At 33.2% G+C, this 19,570-nt stretch overlaps 2 protein-coding genes across 2 annotated transcripts in view; both read right to left on the bottom strand.

Moving 5' to 3' along the window:
- LOC113371439 (beta-glucuronidase) overlaps positions 1–19,570 on the bottom strand; it is a gene marked incomplete at its 3' end in the record, with an annotated part of 608,953 nt that overhangs the window by 252,387 nt on the left and 336,996 nt on the right.
- On the bottom strand, positions 16,827–18,079 carry LOC113369896 (histone-lysine N-methyltransferase SETMAR-like). Its single transcript, XM_026610508.1, has one exon. It carries the CDS (start codon positions 17,976–17,978, stop codon positions 17,190–17,192), a length of 789 nt encoding a protein of 262 aa, XP_026466293.1. The 5' UTR covers positions 17,979–18,079; the 3' UTR covers positions 16,827–17,189.

Below are 19,570 nucleotides of genomic sequence, written 5' to 3'. Positions count from 1 at the left end.
ATAATTTCTCTAGATTTTCCGATTTTTCCGAATTTCACGACGGCAACTCGCCTGTAGGCCACACCGTGGGAATTCGAAGTGTGATATATGGAAAAAGACTAAGAATTTTGAGACCTTTCTAATGATGTACTAATCACTTTATATGTTTTCTTTAGAGAAATATCGAATCGTGAGGAGTATTGCTCCAACATAGCCGCACTTTGCATTTTGACAAGTTAACAACTACACAGATTGCCTTATACTGTCTAAACGTAAAAGATACAAAAAAACTTTGTTCGTACGAAAGATGCAGAAATAAAATTACGAATAAAATGGTATATAAAATGGTTAGGTGTGTTCATATAATTTTCTCTAGATTTTCCGATTTTTCCGAATTTTCACGACGGCAACTCGCCTGTAGGCCACCGTGGGAATTCGAAGTTGTGATATATGGAAAAAGAACTAAGAATTTTGAGACCTTTCTAATGATGTATAATACTTATATGTTTTCTTTAGAAAATATCGAATCGTGAGGAGTATTGCTCCAACCTAGCCGCACTTTGCATTTTGACAAGTTAACATCTACACATATTGCTCTATAACATGAAAACCGTAAAAGATACGAAAAAACTTTGTTCGTACGAAAGATGCAGAATAAAATTACGAATAAAATGGTATATAAATGGTTAGGTGTGTTCATATAATTTTCTCTAGATTTTCGATTTTTTCCGAATTTTCACGACGGCAACTCGCCTGTAGGCCACACCGTTGGGAATTCGAAGTTGTGATATATGGAAAAAGAACTAAGAATTTTGAGACCTTTCTAATGATGTATAATACTTTATATGTTTTCTTTAGAGAAATATCGAATCGTGAGGACTATTGCTCCAACCTAGCCGCACTTTGCATTTTGACAAGTTAACAATACACAGATTGCTTTATACTATCTAAACCGTAAAAGATACGAAAAAACTTTGTTCGTACGAAAGATGCAGAATAAAATTACGAATAAAATGGTATATAAATGGTTAGGTGTGTTCATATAATTTTCTCTAGATTTTCCGATTTTTCGAATTTTTACGACGGCAACTCGCCTGTAGGCCACACCGTGCGGAATTCGAAGTTGTGGATAGGAAAAAAGAACTAAGAATTTTGAGACCTTTTAATGATGTATAATACTTTATATGTTTTCTTTAGAGAAATATCGAATCGTGAGGAGTATTGCTTTAACCTAGCCGCACTTTGCATTTTGACAAGTTAACAACTACACAGATTGCTTTATACTATCTAAAACCGTAAAGATACGAAAAAACTTGTTCGTACGAAATACCGAATAAAATTACGAATAAAATGGTATATAAATGGTTAGGTGTGTTCATATAATTTTCTCTAGATTTTCCGATTTTTCCGATTTTCACGACGGCAACTCGCTGTAGGCCACACCATTGGGATTCGAAGTTGTGATATAGGAAAAAGAACTAAGAATTTTTGAGACCTTTTAATGATGTATAATACTTTATATGTTTTCTTTAGAGAAATATCGAATCGTGAGAGTATTGCTCCAACCTAGCCGCACTTTGCATTTGACAAGTTAACAACTACACAGATTGCTTTATACTATCTAACCGTAAAAGATACGAAAAAACTTTGTTCGTACAAAGATCAGAATAATTACGAATAAAATGGTATATAATTGTTAGGTGTGTTCATATAATTTTCTCTAGATTTCCCGATTTTTCCGAATTTTCACGACGGCAACTCGCCTGTAGCCACACCGTTAGGAATTCGAAGTTGTGATATATGGAAAAAGAACTAAGAATTTTGAGACCTTTCTAATGATGTATAATACTTTATATGTTTTCTTTAGAGAATATCGAATCGTGAGGAGTATTGCTCCAACCTAGCCGCACTTTGCATTTTGACAAGTTACCAACTACACAGATTGCTTTATACTATCTAAACCGTAAAAGATACGAAAAAACTTTGTTCGTACGAAAGATACAGAATAAAATTACGAATAAAATGGTATATAAATGGTTAGGTGTGTTCATATAATTTTCTCTAGATTTTCCGATTTTTCCGAATTTTCACGACGGCAACTCGCCTGTAGGCCACACCGTGGGAATTTGAAGTGTGATATATGAAAAGAACTAAGAATTTTGAGACCTTTCTAATGATGATAATACTTTATATTATTTTTCTTTAGAGAAATATCGAATCGTGAGGAGTATTGCTCCAACCTAGCCGCACTTTGCATTTTGACAAGTTAACAACTACACAGATTGCTTTATACTATCTAAACCGTAAAAGATACGAAAAACTTTGTTCGTACGAAAGATACAGAATAAAATTACGAATAAAATGGTATATAAATTGTTGTGTTTCATATAATTTTCTCTAGATATTTTCCGATTTTTCCGAATTTTCACGACGGCAACTCGCCTGTAGGCCACACCGTTAGGAATTCGAAGTTGTGATATATGGAAAAAGAACTAAGAATTTGAGACCTTTCTAATGATGTTAATACTTTATATGTTTTCTTTTAGAGAAATATCGAATTGTGAGGAGTATTGCTCCAACCTAGCCGCACTGTGCATTTTGACAAGTTACCAACTACACAGATTGCTTTATACTATCTAAACCGTAAAAGATACGAAAAACTTTGTTCGTACGAAAGATACAGAATAAAATTACGAATAAAATGATGTATAACTCGATATATGTCATAATATATTTTTCATGAGATTTTTCAATTTTTTCCTTTAAATTAAAAATGTTTTAAATTTTTCGCTGACTTTAAATTCATTTGCGGGTTATGCTTTTTTTTACAATATTGTTTCAAATGATGTAAAAAGTTAAATTAGCGAGGTGCCTCAATATGCAAAAATTGGCCCACTCTAATATATATATATATACTAGCAAACCCGACGAACTCCGTTTCGCCACCAGTTGGTTTCGTGAGAAAGATGAAATTTTTTTTTGCTTGTTTTATATTTGAAAAGAGAAAATTAGATTTTGTTATACAACAGTAATGAATTTCGATGACATAAATGAAGTGTTTTAAGTTGAAATTCTTTAAGTAAATGAAAGTGAATCCGCAAATTATCCGTTTCATTTGAAGTGCTCTTTGGTAAACCATATTTTTCGTTTTTTTGGTCTGACGTTACACAAACAAAGCAAATGGTTTTTCAACTCGTGAATAGGCAACGTCTAACTGCCCATGTGAAAAACAAAGATTTTCTAAATAATCTAGTTGAAATTTATCCCGCAAACACTAAGCGATTGGCCTTGCGACTTGTTAATTGTCATTGCGGACGCAAGGCGCACTGGAAATTGCAATCGTTTGAAGTCAAACGGAAGACCAGTCGGAATCATTGGTATGTCACCAAATCGCCAGCAATTTCTGATTGAATGGTGAAATTCAGTGCGTGTACATTATTCTTTGCGGCAAGAATTGCTCGTTGACTTAACCAAGCATTATTCTGATAATTCTCACTAATGTCATTACTCGAATTTTTAATTACGGTGCGTGAAGTTCCAGCAATTTGCATTGAGGCACGATGCCATGCAACACTAATTTTCTTAGCTATAAACCTTGCGGAGCCCGAGACCTTTCCAATGAATGCAAAATTCTCAAAATCGATTCGTGCGTTCTGGAGTTATTCCGTCAGGAAGGAAAAACCCAACTTATTTTTATATATATAGAAGATAATCTATTTTAAATTATTTAAAACAATTATTGATTATTTTTATCACTCGAATTTTTAATTACGGTGCGTGAAGTTTCAGCAATTTGCATTAGGGCACGATGCCATGCACCACTAATTTTTTCAGCTATAAACCTTGCGGAGCCCGAGACCTTTCCAACAAATGCAAAATTCTCAAAATCGATTCGTGCGTTCTGGAGTTATTTCGTCAGGAAGGAAAACCCGACTTATTTTTATATATATAGAAGATATATATATATATACTATATATATATATATATATATATATATATATATATATATATATACAGTGCTGGATTTGCAGTAGGGGCAATCGGGGCTACTGCCCAGGGCGGCAAATTTTGAGAGGCGGCAGAATTTGGATATTGAGAACAAAATTCTATACAATATAATCAACTTTTCTAACAACATTTTTTATTTCAAGAAATATAATTTACAAAACATAATACGATTGCAATGCAAAAAATGGATTGAAATAACCGATAACTAAAATTTATTATTTTGCCTTGCCTCCCTCTCCAAACGTAAATTATCAAATTAGTTATAAAAATAATAAATAAGTTATCAAATTCGGCAATTAGGTTGATATAAAAATCCGTAAACAAGCTAAAAGTTTAAGAGAAATATGTTTTTCAGTCCTCGTGCCCTCTTAAAATGACGAATTTGTGCACTTCCAAGCTCATAGCGTCGAAAAAAATTTAAACTAGTGACTAATGGCATTCTGCCTGACAAATTACTGAAACATCCCGTACTAAAAATTACATTTTATAAAGAGCTTTAAATTTTTTGAAAAATGAAAAAAGAAGACTTTTGAAACACATTTTTTGTATTTTGAAATTTTTCGAAAATTATGAACTTTTGCAAAACAATCGTGCTTCGTAGCTGTTTTGTAATATTCTTAATTATTCAAGTCGATTTCGAGAACACGGATCAACCGATTTAAATGATTCAATTTTTATTGATAAGGAGACGTGCTGATTAGTTATTGGCCAAGAAAGGTCCAACTGATGATAATTCAGTTTTTGAGAAAAAAAGCGTTTAATATCATTCAAAAATTTTTACAGAATAAATAACTGCTTAAATTTGTGGGGGGCAGTTTTAGCGGTTTCGATGATCCAATAAAAAAAAATTGAAAAAGAAACATTTGACGGACAAAAATGATCATAAGCTATATGCACATTAAATTACCAGATATTTTAAAGATATATATCTAATCTATATATATAATAATAAGTATAAGTTTTGTTTACATTTAAATGCGTTTTGTAACATTGTTTATCAGTTAGACTGCGATGCGGCGCTTACGCGCTTCTATATTTTGTCCCTACGCAGCTGAAACAGCGCGATTGCTTCAAAAAAAAGTTCGAAATTTCGTAAAATTTCAAGGATGGGGCGGCATTTTTGTCAATGCCACGGGGCCTGTATATATATATATATATATATATATATACATGTACATGCCTACGTACATATATACACACAATATATATATATATATATATATATATATATATATATAAAAGAAAATAAAAAAGATAAAATGAAACTTACATTGAACATGGTATTTTATATCTAAAAATGTGTACACATTACAGAATTTTGCACTAACATTGATACATCTAACCAGTCGATAATCATGAATTTTTTCAATAAGAAAAATAATGAGAGTTTTGTTTTGAAAAGCTGTAGAAAAAATTTAAGTATTTTTGCACAGGCCGGAGGCTATGTAATAGCTATGAATCCCGAGGCAAAAGTGAACACATGTGATATAAAATTTTGTTTTGAGGACACTCAAAGGTTTTTACAATCAACGTAGCAATGTGTAGGTAAGTAAGGCTAGGTTTTTATGTTCGGAATTGAATGTGTAAGGTTAAGTAAGGTTTACATGAACGGATTTAGTTTTAAACAATTAATTAAAATAAAAACAAAAAACAGAAAAATAAATTTAGCGACAATATTACACGGGTTTAGTTTTACTCAATGGAAATAAATTTATTTTTCGTATCGGTCGGGTAGGTATTTAAACTATCATTTTTACCACCCTTCTAGCATGAAGATAGGTACTATTATTAATTCAGTCGACCATGCCATCTTACGCTCAGACAAACAATTTTGGACTTCTAACTTATCCCTCATCCGCACGACTTTAATCAACAACTCATATCCACCGCACCTCATTAACTCTACATCAACTTTAAACACACATTTAACTTTTATAATGCCTGTATTCTTTATCACGAAACTAACACAATTCAGAGACGCTTTGCAGAATCTTGTTACATAACCTGGATTAAAAATAGTGTAAACAAAAGAAATGATACCTCCTTATTCTGCGAAAATTACCAAGTTATACTTAATAACGTTTCTAAATTTATTTCCATTGAGTAAAACTAAACCCGTGTAATATTGTCGCTCGAATTATTTTTTCGTTTTTTTTTTATTTTTATTGATTGTTTAAAACTAAATCCGTTTATGTAAACCTTACCTAACCTTACACAGTCAATTCCGAACATGAAAACCTAGCCTTACTCACCCACACATTGCTACGTTGATAGTAAAAACCTTTTAGTGTCCTCAAAACAAAATTTTATACCACATGTGTTCACTTTTGCCTTGGGATTCATAGCTATTACATAGCCTCCGGTCTGTGCAACAGCGTTCCACAGATCGGCTCCTAAGATTAAGCTTTGAGGTACGCCAGTTGTAACCTCGTGTTCTTGATGATCTTCCGTCGTTTTCACTATCAACTTTCTCTCATCAAGGTAGTTATCTATTAGTCCAAGATTCTCTGGCTTCAGGTCAAATTTATGCTCTAGGGCGTTTAAAATATCCTCCCAATTCGCACTGTTAAAGGCGTTTTTAACGTCGAATGTAAGGAGGAGACACAATTTATGAGCTTTAAGACTACCACCCCATGCTTCTCTTGCTGTTTCCGTGACCTTCCGAATCGCGCCGATCGTCGATCGCCCTTTTTGAAATCCGTGTTGGTTGTTGGCAAAACCTCCGGCGCATTTAATGTTGTTACGTAGTCTGCATTGAATGAGTTTCTCAAGCAATTTTCCGGCAATGTCTAACATCCAGAGCGGTCTAAACGACGATGGTGTTACAGGGGTTCCCTTACCTTTGTCAATTAAGACCAATCTTTGCCGCTTCCAGACCGTAAGAAAGGTGCCGGTTGCCAGGCAGGCATTGTAGGCGTTCAGAAGAATCTCTGGAAATTTCGGATCTACAGCTTTTATCACTGAGGCTGGGATGCCATCAGGGCCTAGTGCTTTTCCTGTCTTTATGGTTTTTGCGGCATCTTGTATTTCCTTAACAGTGAAGGGTGTTTTATTGTTTTCCGCGTATTGTCTCCTTTTCCATGGCGCGTGTTTAGGGAATAGTTCCGTTACGATGCAATTCATCACAGCAGGAGATTACGGTGCTCCTGGTAAAGTTCTACCAAGTCGTTTTGTAACAATTTGATACGCTTTGCCCTTCCTTCCACTACTATCTCTACTATCTCTGATAACCACCAATATGCTGAACTGTGTACACCCTAATATTTTGGTTGTGGCATAGAGGCGTTACATGAGGTGATAATAGCGTTCATAGTTTTAAAGACCGTTTCTTACGTCTCTCTGCGGGTACTTAGTGTTGGATCAACTTGAAGAGTAGCTGCGTTTTGCTCGAGGGCTGCTCGAAAAGCTTAAGGGTCAAGCTTCTTGGCATTCCACCATCGTTTGCAAAAGTTGCTTGGTCGAGTCGGACCAGATTCAACACTAAATGTCATATGTTGATGATCACTGCCACTATACTCTTCAGATACAGTCTAGTCTCCAATCATCTTTGCTGTTCTTGAAGTGACCAACGTAATGTCGAGGAAAGATTCCTGATATCCTGGTCTTCTAAAAGTTGTAATACTCCCAGTATTTAGCACAGTGAGGTCCAATCTTGCAGCAAGGTCTGCCACGTGATTTCCTCTGATGTCCGAGTATTCGATGCCCCATTCAGCCGATTTTTTGTTGAAATCACCAGCTACAATGACTTCTCAGTCAAACTTACCGAGAGTGCCTTCAATGCTTGCAATTTTTTGGCGAAATAGTTGTCTTGGGAGAGATCTGTGTACTGGTCGTAATGACGGGAGAGTCATTGCGACAGCTTTGGGGGGTGCCGTATATTCTTCCAACGCCAGGCTTTATGCTGCATCAATAGACCTAATTAGCTCCTTTATTCTGCTGTAAACATTGTTCCTACCTTTGACGTACTCCGCTAGCTCGTCAATTTTGGAACCAAGTCTCTCCATGGTCCGATGGTGCAGAGTTTACTCTGTTTCGGTGAAGATTACCGAGAACCTTCTTGTGTCCTTTCACTATAGCGGATTTGGCCGCATCCTGCTCGACGTCCATAAATACGTCACCTGTCTCTTGTTTTTTGGGCTTTCATAGTTATCCATGCAATTTAAATAGTTCTCCAGGGCAAAAAGTCGCCTCCGATCGCGGTGTCTCGGAAAGTGGAAGGGTTATCACACTTACAGTTACCTCCATTGCTGTAAGAAGTTGTGACCATTGGAGCGGAAAAAAAATTCGCTTTAGTCCTGCACCCTCTTCCTTCATTGGCATCCTCTTGCTCCCGTGGGTGCGGCACATTGATGCCAGGAGTTTCCACGCACGGTGCGCTATATGGATCATCCACACATCTCTTTCGAGCAGTGTCCCCTCATCCGCTTCCGTACGTGACCCTAGGTCAGACGGTGTGACCAACCCTTCTAGTCAAAAAGGAAGTTTTTGATTTTTTTCGCGTTACACGGACGGTGGCTGTTACTGTTACTTTTCAAAGGTATGCCAAAATATTCAGAAACCTTTGAAAATTAAAGATATATAAAAATTTTCATTTTCGATTTTTTGCGATGTCCAGGATCTAATCGAAATTTCTGCATTTTTTGCTCTGTATTTTCGAAACGGCGAATCAGTACGATTCCACATCTACGATTTGCGATTACTATAACTTACCCTACGGACAGTTAGAAATTTTATTTAAATTATTATGTAGATTAAAAGATAGAATGGCAAGTAAATTGATACGTACCATACCAGGAAAACATTTTTTTTGTTGATTAACATATAGAAAATAAACAATATAAAGTAAACAATTTTTTTTTTAAAGTTTCCGTTTTAAAGAACCAAACGCGTCAGAGGAAAAAACACGAAGGCACACGAAGAATGTAGTGGAGGGAGTTTCAAGAATAGTTAAACAGTAGAGACACAGTTTGAGAAAATAAAAATATGAAAACATAAGATCAAATAGACTATGAAAAACATAAGAGTCAAAGATTTGAAAGATTATTTTAAAAAAAATTAATTATATTATGATAAGAGTCAAGTACTAAAGGAGCACAATTTAGTTTATTATCGCAAAGGGGGTATAAAAATATAAATACCGATTTGGCAAATTTTCTTAGGTTACCATTCTTTTCGTTGTGTAAAATTATAGGATATTTGGTATTGAAAGTTGGTTTAAACTAATGGCATGTTCCGAAAACATTGTCTTAAACTGATTTGGATTTGTCGGATTACAAATTTGTTGGTTCATGCTCTTGTAAATATATTTCACACTTTCGCCAATATAATAACAATTACAATCATTGCAATTCACTTTGTAAACAACATCAGTAATATGCTCAACAGGAGTTAGACTTTAAGGGTGTGAAAACGAGGTGAAAGTATTGTCAAAAGTAAAAACTAACAAAAAACCTTTATTTAAAAACATTTTTTTAGAAAATGTGAGAAACTACCTAAATATGACAAAAACTCCTTTGTATTTGCTTGTGTCAGAAGGATCTGAATCAGTCAGAACAGAACTTTTTGAAACACGATCATTGATATAATTATCAGACTGAAATTTAAAAAACTTATTTTTTAAAAAAATTTAACCTGTTTTTAATTACATTATTTATTAAATGTAAAGGGTAAGAATCTTCACAAAGAACTGGATGAATTAAATTTTTTTCCCCAAAAGGTTTTATCACTGAGTAAAATGGCTATATCAATTAAAGAAATTGTGGTGGCAATTTTTATTGAACACGAATGACAAGAAAATTAATTTATGTATCTACTAGACCAGGTAGGCTCAATTAGTGAGTATAAGGTTGTCGAAATAACTTTTAATGATTTTTAAATCCAAAATTCAAAATTCAAGTTCAAAAGTGCACTGCAAAGAGTTCATAAAAAAGAATTGAAAAAATTTAGAAACTCGAAAATGTAATTTTCTTTTAAACATAAGAGAATAAAATCAACATATCTGTAGCAAAGAACGGGTTGAACCGGTAACTTGGATAAAACAGATTTTTCTATAAGGCGTAAGGTTAGATCAACCAATGCGAGACTGACTGATGCGGACCCCATTGGTAAACCAAAAATTTGAAAAAAGAAACTATCTTCAAAACGAAAATAAGTATTACTTAAAATCAAATTTAGAATGTGTTTAAACCAAATCAGATCAATGGAAGTATGAGGCTGGATATCACTCCAAGAATCACAGACAGCATCAAGAGCTAAGTCCCACGGAACATTTGTCAAAAACGAAACCACATAAAACTAACTAAAGAATGATTAGATAGAACAATCTTTTTTTTCCCAATTATTAACTAAATTAAAAGAGTTAGAAACATTAAATTCAGACAAAATGGTGTCCTTGGAAAGTATGTTGTTGATATATTTTCAAAGCTTGCTAAGAGGTGAATTTGAGTCTGAAACGATAGGTCTAAAAGGTAAATCGGGTTTATGAACTTTCAGTAGACGATAAAGTTTAGGAAAATTTGGATGGAATACTTTCAAAGAAAAACCTAGTGATTTGGAAATCTGATTCTTTTTAAACAAATCGTCAATAAGTTTAAGAGTTTTTCTATTTAAATGATTTGTAGGATCATTCACTAAGTGTTTATAATTTTTTTTTCATTTAACATTTCTATGGTTTTTAAGGAATAATCATCCACGTTTAAAATAATAGTAATATTTTCTTTATCAGCTCTAGTGATAATATTGTCTTGATTATCTCTCAAGATCTTTTTTTACATAAAATGATATTATTAAATGGTGACGCCACAATAAATATTCACATGTGTCGATGATAATATAGTCGCCATCTCAAGTTAGCAATATGTCAACCAAATTGCCGAATTATTTTATTCTAATCCAGACTACCTGTCTCTTTCCTTTCAAAACATTTGACCTCTGCTTCCAATATGAGGCCAGTTCGTTCTAGTTCGTTTCTAGTTCGGGTTCTATTCAGTTTGGGTATAGTGCGTTTCCAGTTTTGTGTTCAATTCACTTCCAGTGCGTTATCATTACGCTTTCAATTTGCTCCCCTTATTTGGTTCAGTTTAGAAGTTTTTTTGTTAAGTTTCCTTTTATCATTTAGAGTGAAGTCATTTTTAACTTCCCGAAGGAGAAGTTTATGTTTTCACAAAAAAATCCGATTCGCTAATTCTATGTTTTCTCGACGTTTCAAGCCATTCTAAATCAAGTGAAACCAAATTTGGAAAAAGTATGTGTGAGTGCGTGTGCACCAACAGATTTTTTGTCGTAAATCGCCGTTTTCTCAAAACCGGCTGATTCGATTTCAAAAATTTAAAAGCCATTTGACGTATCTCGACAAGGACTATCGTTTGTTAGTTTTGTGCGATGATCTGCCGAGACGTTTTTTTATAGATAGCAGAAAAGTGAAAAAAAAAATTGTCCACGTTTTAGCCCGCAAATTTGAATCGATTATGAAAATTCAAAAACCGTTCGAAAGATATTGGTTGGGAATCGTGCTGATTAGTTTTTGGTAAAGATCGACCGGGCGGTTTTCTTGTAATAAAGTGTTAAAATTTTTTCTTGACGATTTTTATTATTTTTTTTTTTTTGACGGTAGATACCATAGTCTTCTAAATCATACTAAAATATTACGGCCCTACGACAATTGGTTTAACTTTAAAAATTCGTCATAGTTTGCGAAAATTGGTATCGTTTTTTGGCATTTGACAAAATTAGACCTTCCATCGACGTTTTCTCAAAAACGCCTAAATCGATTTCAGAAAATTACAAGCCATTTGATGTATTTCGATGAGCACTATTGTTTGTCAGTTTTGTGCAACGATCTGCCAAGCCGTTTCTTTGTAATTTGGAAAAAAGTGTTAAACCCTTTGTTCACGTTTAAGTTCATACTACCAAATCGATTTAAAAAAATCAAAAACTGTTCGAAAAATATTAGTTGGGAATGATACAGATTAGTTTTAGGTGAAAATCTACCGATCCATTTTCTTGTAATTAACTGTTGAAAAAAAAAAATAAGCCGATTTTTATGGAACTTTTTTTGGCGATATATATTCCATGGTCCTATAGAACTTTTTGAACTATTACGGTCTTACAACAAGTAGTTTAATTTTAAAAATTCATCAAAGTGTGAGAAGAAGAGAAGTTTTTTTGACGTTTGTTAAAATCAAAATTAGACGATTTACTTAGTATAATGATAGAGTACTTGGTCTTATTAAACATACTAAACCATTAAAGTCCTCCGGATACTAGTATTTTTAAAAAATTGTTGATTTTTAAAAAATTGCTTTAAGAAAATACTTCGAGAATTAACGTGTTCGTTTGTTTCCAATTATGTGTAATAAATCCACTCGGAATACTTTTAATCACTCATAAATTAATTTATTTTTTATTGATTAAGTCGATTATTCACGCATTCGGGAAGTTCATGTAACTTGCCTCAAGGCAAAATACCAATACCAACTAGTCAAATTTGGTCTCATTTGATTCAGAATGGCTTGAAACATCGAGATAACATAAGATTTAGAACTGTCAAGAACAGTCATTTTCAAGAACCGGTTCCAAAGTCCAAAAAGGACCCGGTTCCGAAAGAACCGTGATCGGTTCCAACCCGGAAAAGTCCGGATCGATCCCGGAAAATTCCAGACCGCTCCGGAAAAAAGTCCGGCTACTTTTTTCTTATTAACTTCCCGTAGAGTAAGTTATTGTAATGGGCCGAAAATGGAAATTGAAAATTTTTACATTTCTCGACGTTTTGAAAGTTTCTGAACATTTTGGCATACCTCAGAAAAAATGGATGTGTGTGTGTATGTATGTATGGATACAAAATTCCAGTCACGTTTTCGGGCGCACGGATCAACCGATTTGAATGGTTCAAAAAACATTCGATTTCTATTAATAGGGAAAAGAGCTGATTAGTTTTTGACAAAGGCAGGTCCAGCCGTTACGGAGATAGGGAGCAAAGAGTGCAGAAAATAGAAGTCGACTTTTTGAGAGAACGGTGTATCCGATTTGAATGATCTAAAAAACATCCAATTAGTAATGATTGGGAGAAGTGTTTATCAGTTTTTGGCAAAGGCAGGCCCAGCCATTCCAAAGATACGGAGCTAAATGTGTAAAAAATGGCAGTTTTTGAGAGAACTAAGCGTCCGATTTAAATGATTCAAAGAACATTCTGCTTGTCTTAACAAAATAATTGATTTTAGAGAAATAACATTTTGTTTCAATTTTTTCTTTTTCAAAATTTTTTTTTTTTTTTGTATATCGAAAATAATTCAGATTTTACTTTTAATTCTGACTATAGTTCTAATATACTTCAAACAAATAATTTCAACTTTGCAATTCAGTTTATATAATTCTTATAAATATTAGACAATGTTACAATATTAATAATAATCTATTTGAAAACATTCAGTATTCCTCGAACATTTCGTTACGGTACGGGAAGTTCCAGCAATTTGCCTTAAGGCACGATGCCATACACCCCACTAGTTTTTCTATTCAATCACAAACATCCGTTTCAAGCTACGTGTCTCGCTTTTTGTTCTTGAAATTTTTTTTGTAACCCTTTGAATTTTTTAATATAATTATAATTAACACTTTTTTGTGCATTACTATTTAGTTATATATTTGTTTGCCATGAATGCAATTCTCAAATTGGAAATTGTACAGTCGAATAATATTTAGTCTGCTTTCATTATTAGGTTATATGTAATTTTCATAAACTTTTAAATAAATAATTATAAAATTTTTCATAAACCAATAAATTTGAAGCTTATTTTTAGTTTCTTTAGTTTTTAGTTTCTCAATTAAAGTTTTCGATATCCATAGCAAGAGGCGGTTTCTTTTGATCAGGAGAATTTACAAAACTGGCTGCATATAGTATTAAAAAAAGAACATATTATTAAAAGTATTACAACAAAACGCCTTAGTTTAATTGAAATAAATAGTTTACTTCATAAAAAGTAATTTAATTTCTAAATTGTTAACTTCATAAAAATATAAAAATTTCATACTTTGATAACCCTTTTTTTTATACCTAAGCTCTTCCCATTATGTAATTCGACTCTTGCAGTCAGAGAGCAAGTGGACCTTATGATCATAATATTAGTAAATGTACTAATACATATATATCTAAATATTTCAACGCAGAAGCGTCCTTTTAGAGCCTGACGATTGTACATCGACTCATAAATCGTAAAACAACAAATTTCAAAAAATCCTTCGAGTTTGCTAATTAACTTTGAAATATTGCATATTTTAAAATAGTGTTTCATAAATAAATAACAAATATATAAAATAATATTTACTTGAAACATAAACTAATATATTTTACATAAACTGATTTTTTTTAAATGACAGTAGAAGTATTTTTATTAACTTGTATATCGTTTGAAATGTTGTTGAAATACATAAATATTTAGTTTCAGAAATAATATTTTAGACGGATTAAATAAAATGCGGCTCTTGTAGTCGGGTGTTGTCTATTGAAAATAGTAGGTGGTCTTTCTGAAAACAAGTGTCAAAGAATGATTTGGAGAAGTCATTAAAATCAATATTTATGGGCTAAAGACTGATGGCTCGCAATGAAAAAATTTAGACTAACACATATAACAATGTTTAATTTCTCAGAAGTAAAAAGCTACATATTTCAAAATATTTCATACTAAAATATTTAACAATTATAAAATGTTATTATTTTACTTAAACAGTATAGAATTTTAAAAAATTCACGTGAGCGAATTGATTTGTATGATATTATATAATTTAGATAATAAACATTTGTTTCAGAGACTGTATATCAATTTAATGAATTCATATTTTTCTTCATGTGGATTGATCGAGAATAAATCAAGCAAATTTCATAAAATAACTGCAATACATTAGCTGCGCAGAAACAAAATATCTAAGCGCGTGAGCGCCGCGTCGCAGTCAAACGGATAAACATTGGTATGGAACCCATAGAAATTCGTTCCTAATATTATTCATAAAATATATGATAATTTGATGTGCATATGTCTAATGAAATGGTATTAGAAGTCCTGCTTAAGGCAAAATGACACGGCAAATGTGGTCTCCAACAATACAGAACGACTTATTAGCATAATATTATCCAGTCAGATTTTCTGGTTCCAGAACCGGTTTTCAAATTTTGGGAACCTGCGACGGTTCCATGTTTTTTTTGTATCATTTAGTCACCTACAACGTTTTATTTTTATATCTTATATTATTATTTTTAATTCTAATTAATTTTAACTCAACATTTCAAATATTCAAATTTAATAATTATTATTTATTTCCATTTCCAAGCCTAATTTCGATTCAAAATTAATTAACTTATCCGAATTAAGAAGTTAAACCTATTATTACTTTCGCGAAGGAGTACTTTGTTTTAGCCAGAAAATCTGACTGGATAATATTATGCTAATAAGTCGTTCTGTATTGTTGGAGACCACATTTGCAGTGTCATTTTGCCTTAAGCAGGACTTCTAATACCATTTCATTAGACATATGCACATCAAATTATCATATATTTTATAAATAATATTAGGAACAAATTTCTATGGGTTCCATACCAATGTTTATCCGTTTGACTGCGACGCGGCGCTCACGCGCTTAGATATTTTGTTTATGCGCAGCTAACGTATTGCAGTTATTTTATGAAATTTGCTTGATTTATTCTCGATCGATCCACATGAAGAAAAATATGAATTCATTGAATTGATATACAGTCTCTGAAACAAATGTTTATTATCTAAATTAGATAATATCATACACATCAATTCGCTCACGTGAATTTTTTAAAATTCTATACTGTTTAATAATAACATTTTACAATTGTTAAATGTTTTAGTATGAAATATTTTGAAATATGTAGCTTTTTACTTCTGAGAAATTAAACATTGTTATATGTGTTAGTCTAAATTTTTTCATTGCGAGCCATCAGTCTTTAGCCCATAAATATTGATTTTAATGACTTCTCCAAATCATTCTTTGACACTTGTTTTCAGAAAGACCACCTACTATTTTCAATAGACAACACCCGACTACAAGAGCCGCATTTTATTTAATCCGTCTAAAATATTATTTCTGAAACTAAATATTTATGTATTTCAACAACATTTCAAACGATATACTAGTTAATAAAAATACTTCTACTTTTAAAATTGTCACTTAAAAAAAATCAGTTTATGTAAAATATATTAGTTTATGTTTCAAGTAAATATTATTTTATATATTTGTTATTTATTTATGAAACACTATTTTAAAATATGCAATATTTCAAAGTTAATTAGCCAAACTCGAAGGAATTTTTAAATTTGTTGTTTTACGATTTATGAGTCGATGTACAATCTCGTAGACAAGAAAAACATAGTATATGTAATTATTTTATAAAATAATTTTTTTTTCTGGTATGGTATGTATATATTTTAATTATTTTAAATATAAAATTGAGATTATTTTTTAAAAAATCTTTGTAAATATTTTTTAGATACTGTTACCAAAGAATTGCTGAATGATGATACAGAATCCGTGTCGAAACGTTTGTTATAAATAAATATTTTGTATTTATTTGTTTCTTTCATTTCGACGACTGGCTGAAAATTATATGTTAAAGAAGTTAGTTTTGATGTTGAGAAATATGAGTAAGTTCTTCAAGGGCAATACATCAAATAAAAGGCAAAGATTGAGAAGTTAATCTTTAATTTTTTCCAAACGTTTCGACATAGAATTTTATGTCATCATCAGTGGATATAAATAAGGTCTTAAATCAGTAACTAGCGTATGGCACATAATTTTGCATTATCATATATACACTAACTTGTTTTTTTGTCTTTGTTGAACAGAGAGAGTTTTCCGTACAAAATATATTATAAGGTTGTCAAATATCTCCCTTCCGCTTTTTTGCTCTTTATTCAATGCTTTATAAAAAGTGTTACAGTAATCGGATTTAGTTCAAATATGCGCCGTTTTGTTCGATAATCTGTTTCCATCTAGACGGCAACTTCATAATACCTCCCTCGTAGAAGCCCCCCTCCTTATTTGCGAAGAACTCGGACAGCCACTTTTCACAAGCCTCTTTTGAGTTCAACTTTACACCACCAAGGGCATTCGCCATGGACAGGAACAGGTGGTAATCACTTGGCGCTATGTCCGGGCTATATTGTGGATGCGATAAAACCTCCCATCAGAGCTCCCGTAGCTTCTGACGTGTCATCAACGAAGTGTGTGGTCTGGCGTTGTCCTGGTGGAACACTACACCCTTCCTGTTGGCCAATTCTGGACGCTTCTGGTCGATCGCCTGCTTCAAGCGGTCTAGTTGTTCGCAGTAGATGGTAGAATTAAGCGTCTGGCCATATGGGAGCAGCTCATAGTGGATGATTCCCTTCCAATCCCACCAAACACACAGCAAAACCTTCCTGGCCGTCAATCCCGGCATGGCCACTGTTTGGGACGATTCACCGGCCTTCGACCACGACCGTTTTCGCTTGATATTGTCGTATGTGATCCATTTTTCGTCGCCAATCACAATCCGCTTCAAGAATGGGTCGAGTTCGTTCCGTTTCAGCAGCATATCGCAGGCGTTGATTCGGTCCAGAAGGTTTTTTTGCGTCAAATCATGCGGCACCCAAACATCAAGCTTTTTTTTGTATCCAGCCTTCTGCAGATGGTTTAAAATGGTTTGGTGATTAACTCCCATCTCCTGGGCGATGTCACGAGATGCCACATGCCGGTCTAACTCGATATATTCCATGATTTGATCGGTATTTGTCGTCACAGGTCTTCCGCCGGCTGGCTTATCCATGGTGTCGTTTTCACCGGCTCTGAATCGTCGAAACCATTCCTCCGCGGTTCGAAGTGATAGAGTACCATCCCCCAAAATACCATTAATCTCACGGAACGTTTCTCTAGCGGATTTGCCTTTAACGAAGGAAAACTTTAAAATAGCGCGAATTTTGGCGTTAGTGAACTCCATGTTTACACGTATACGAGTTTACTCGTATAACTGTTGAACGCAATATCCAAACTAATCATGCATAGCGTCGTTTTGTAGGTTATGTCAAGACCTTTCAAATTTTGTACAGTATTGCCAGATACGAGCGCTTTGTACATAGCCGCGAAATTCAAAAGACAAAAAGGCGGAAGGGAGATATTTGACAACCATTCAACAAATATTTTGCTATGCTCTATTCAACAAAGACAAAAAAACAAGGTATATATATATATATATATATATATATATATATATATGTGTGTGTGTGTGTGTGTGTGTTAAGGTGCGTCCACACCTAACGAACGAACACGAACGAACTAGAGATGGGCTTATCATATCCGAAGCCGGATCGACTCGGATTTGACTCCGCTTTAGGGAGGAGTTATATCCGCTTAACAACTCCACGACTCCGACAATTCTGAAACCAAAATACTCGACACAAATGTGTTCTATAGTGCGTTGTTTATGTATCTAAGGATTTGTCAAATCCCATTAATTATTTGAAATGAAAATTATTCATAAATATCAATAAAATAATTTTTCTAAAAAATTCACGAATAAATGACGGGTTGTAAAGTTTCTCAGTCGACCAAATGATCGACTCAGTGACTCGTATTTTTAACAGTGTTGACCAAAGTAAAAACGCAAAACTTGAGAATCAAATTCAATTTAATTATTTCCTTCTGATGAGAAAATAATTGATTTTTGGATTAATTTTATATGAAAAATACGTAGTAAAATTTGTAATAAAAGCTTTGTAGTAAACATACTTTTGCTTTCAAAATTTTTCTTTCGCTATTTTCAGTCGAGAATTAATACTATATCACGAAGTTCGATTAGCATATTATTACTTTTACACAATTATATAATTGTGTAAAAGTAAAAATATATTACTAAATATTTTTTGCTGGTTAAATACTAATGATATCACTGATACATTTTGTACTCTAAAGTGTTGTTATTTCAGGCTATAGAAAAACCAGATTAAATAATATTGTAGTTAGAAATATGACCCCTTACTATATAATAAAATATACATTTGAGCTATTCACACTTGAACACAAATTCATTATTCTGTTTCTTTGAAGTAATGTTTTTGTATTTTCTGGAAAGTACACAATGGTATTTTGAGTTTTATACCTAAAAGGTCATATAACTGCCTCTCAGACGAGAAAGCGACCGCTATTCCTTCCCAAAGCAGAAATGCCAAAAACAGTAAATGCCTGCACGAATTAACATATTTAATACCAGTTTATTAAAGTCGGATATGACAAATCCTGTGAGACAACTCCACTCGGATTCACTCCGAGGGAGGAGTTGTATCGGAGTGATAACTCCGGAGTGAGTTACCCATCTCTAGAACGAACATAAATGAACGTACCAGAACGAACGGTAACAGCATAGTGTGGACGCCACAACGATCACAAACAAACATAAACAAACATGGCGAGCAATGTTCCGCAACTTGTCGGTACATCAAAGGGAATTGTTCGTTCATGTTTGAACTCGTATGTGCAGTGTGGACGCTACCACGAATGTAGACAAACATTCTTTTTTTTATGTTAAAATGTGCA

The sequence above is a fragment of the Ctenocephalides felis genome, unplaced genomic scaffold, assembly GCF_003426905.1.
Source record: "Ctenocephalides felis isolate EL2017-DRISC unplaced genomic scaffold, ASM342690v1 CF-g0.4_SCAFFOLD_01492, whole genome shotgun sequence".
In the NCBI taxonomy this organism is placed as follows: domain Eukaryota; kingdom Metazoa; phylum Arthropoda; class Insecta; order Siphonaptera; family Pulicidae; genus Ctenocephalides; species Ctenocephalides felis.
This window is presented reverse-complemented; position numbering and strand designations above follow the sequence as displayed.

Bases quoted from the DNA above. Each gene is read 5' to 3' on its own strand.
- LOC113369896 (XM_026610508.1), bottom strand. From the start codon at position 17,978: ATGGAGTTCACTAACGCCAAAATTCGCGCTATTTTAAAGTTTTCCTTC.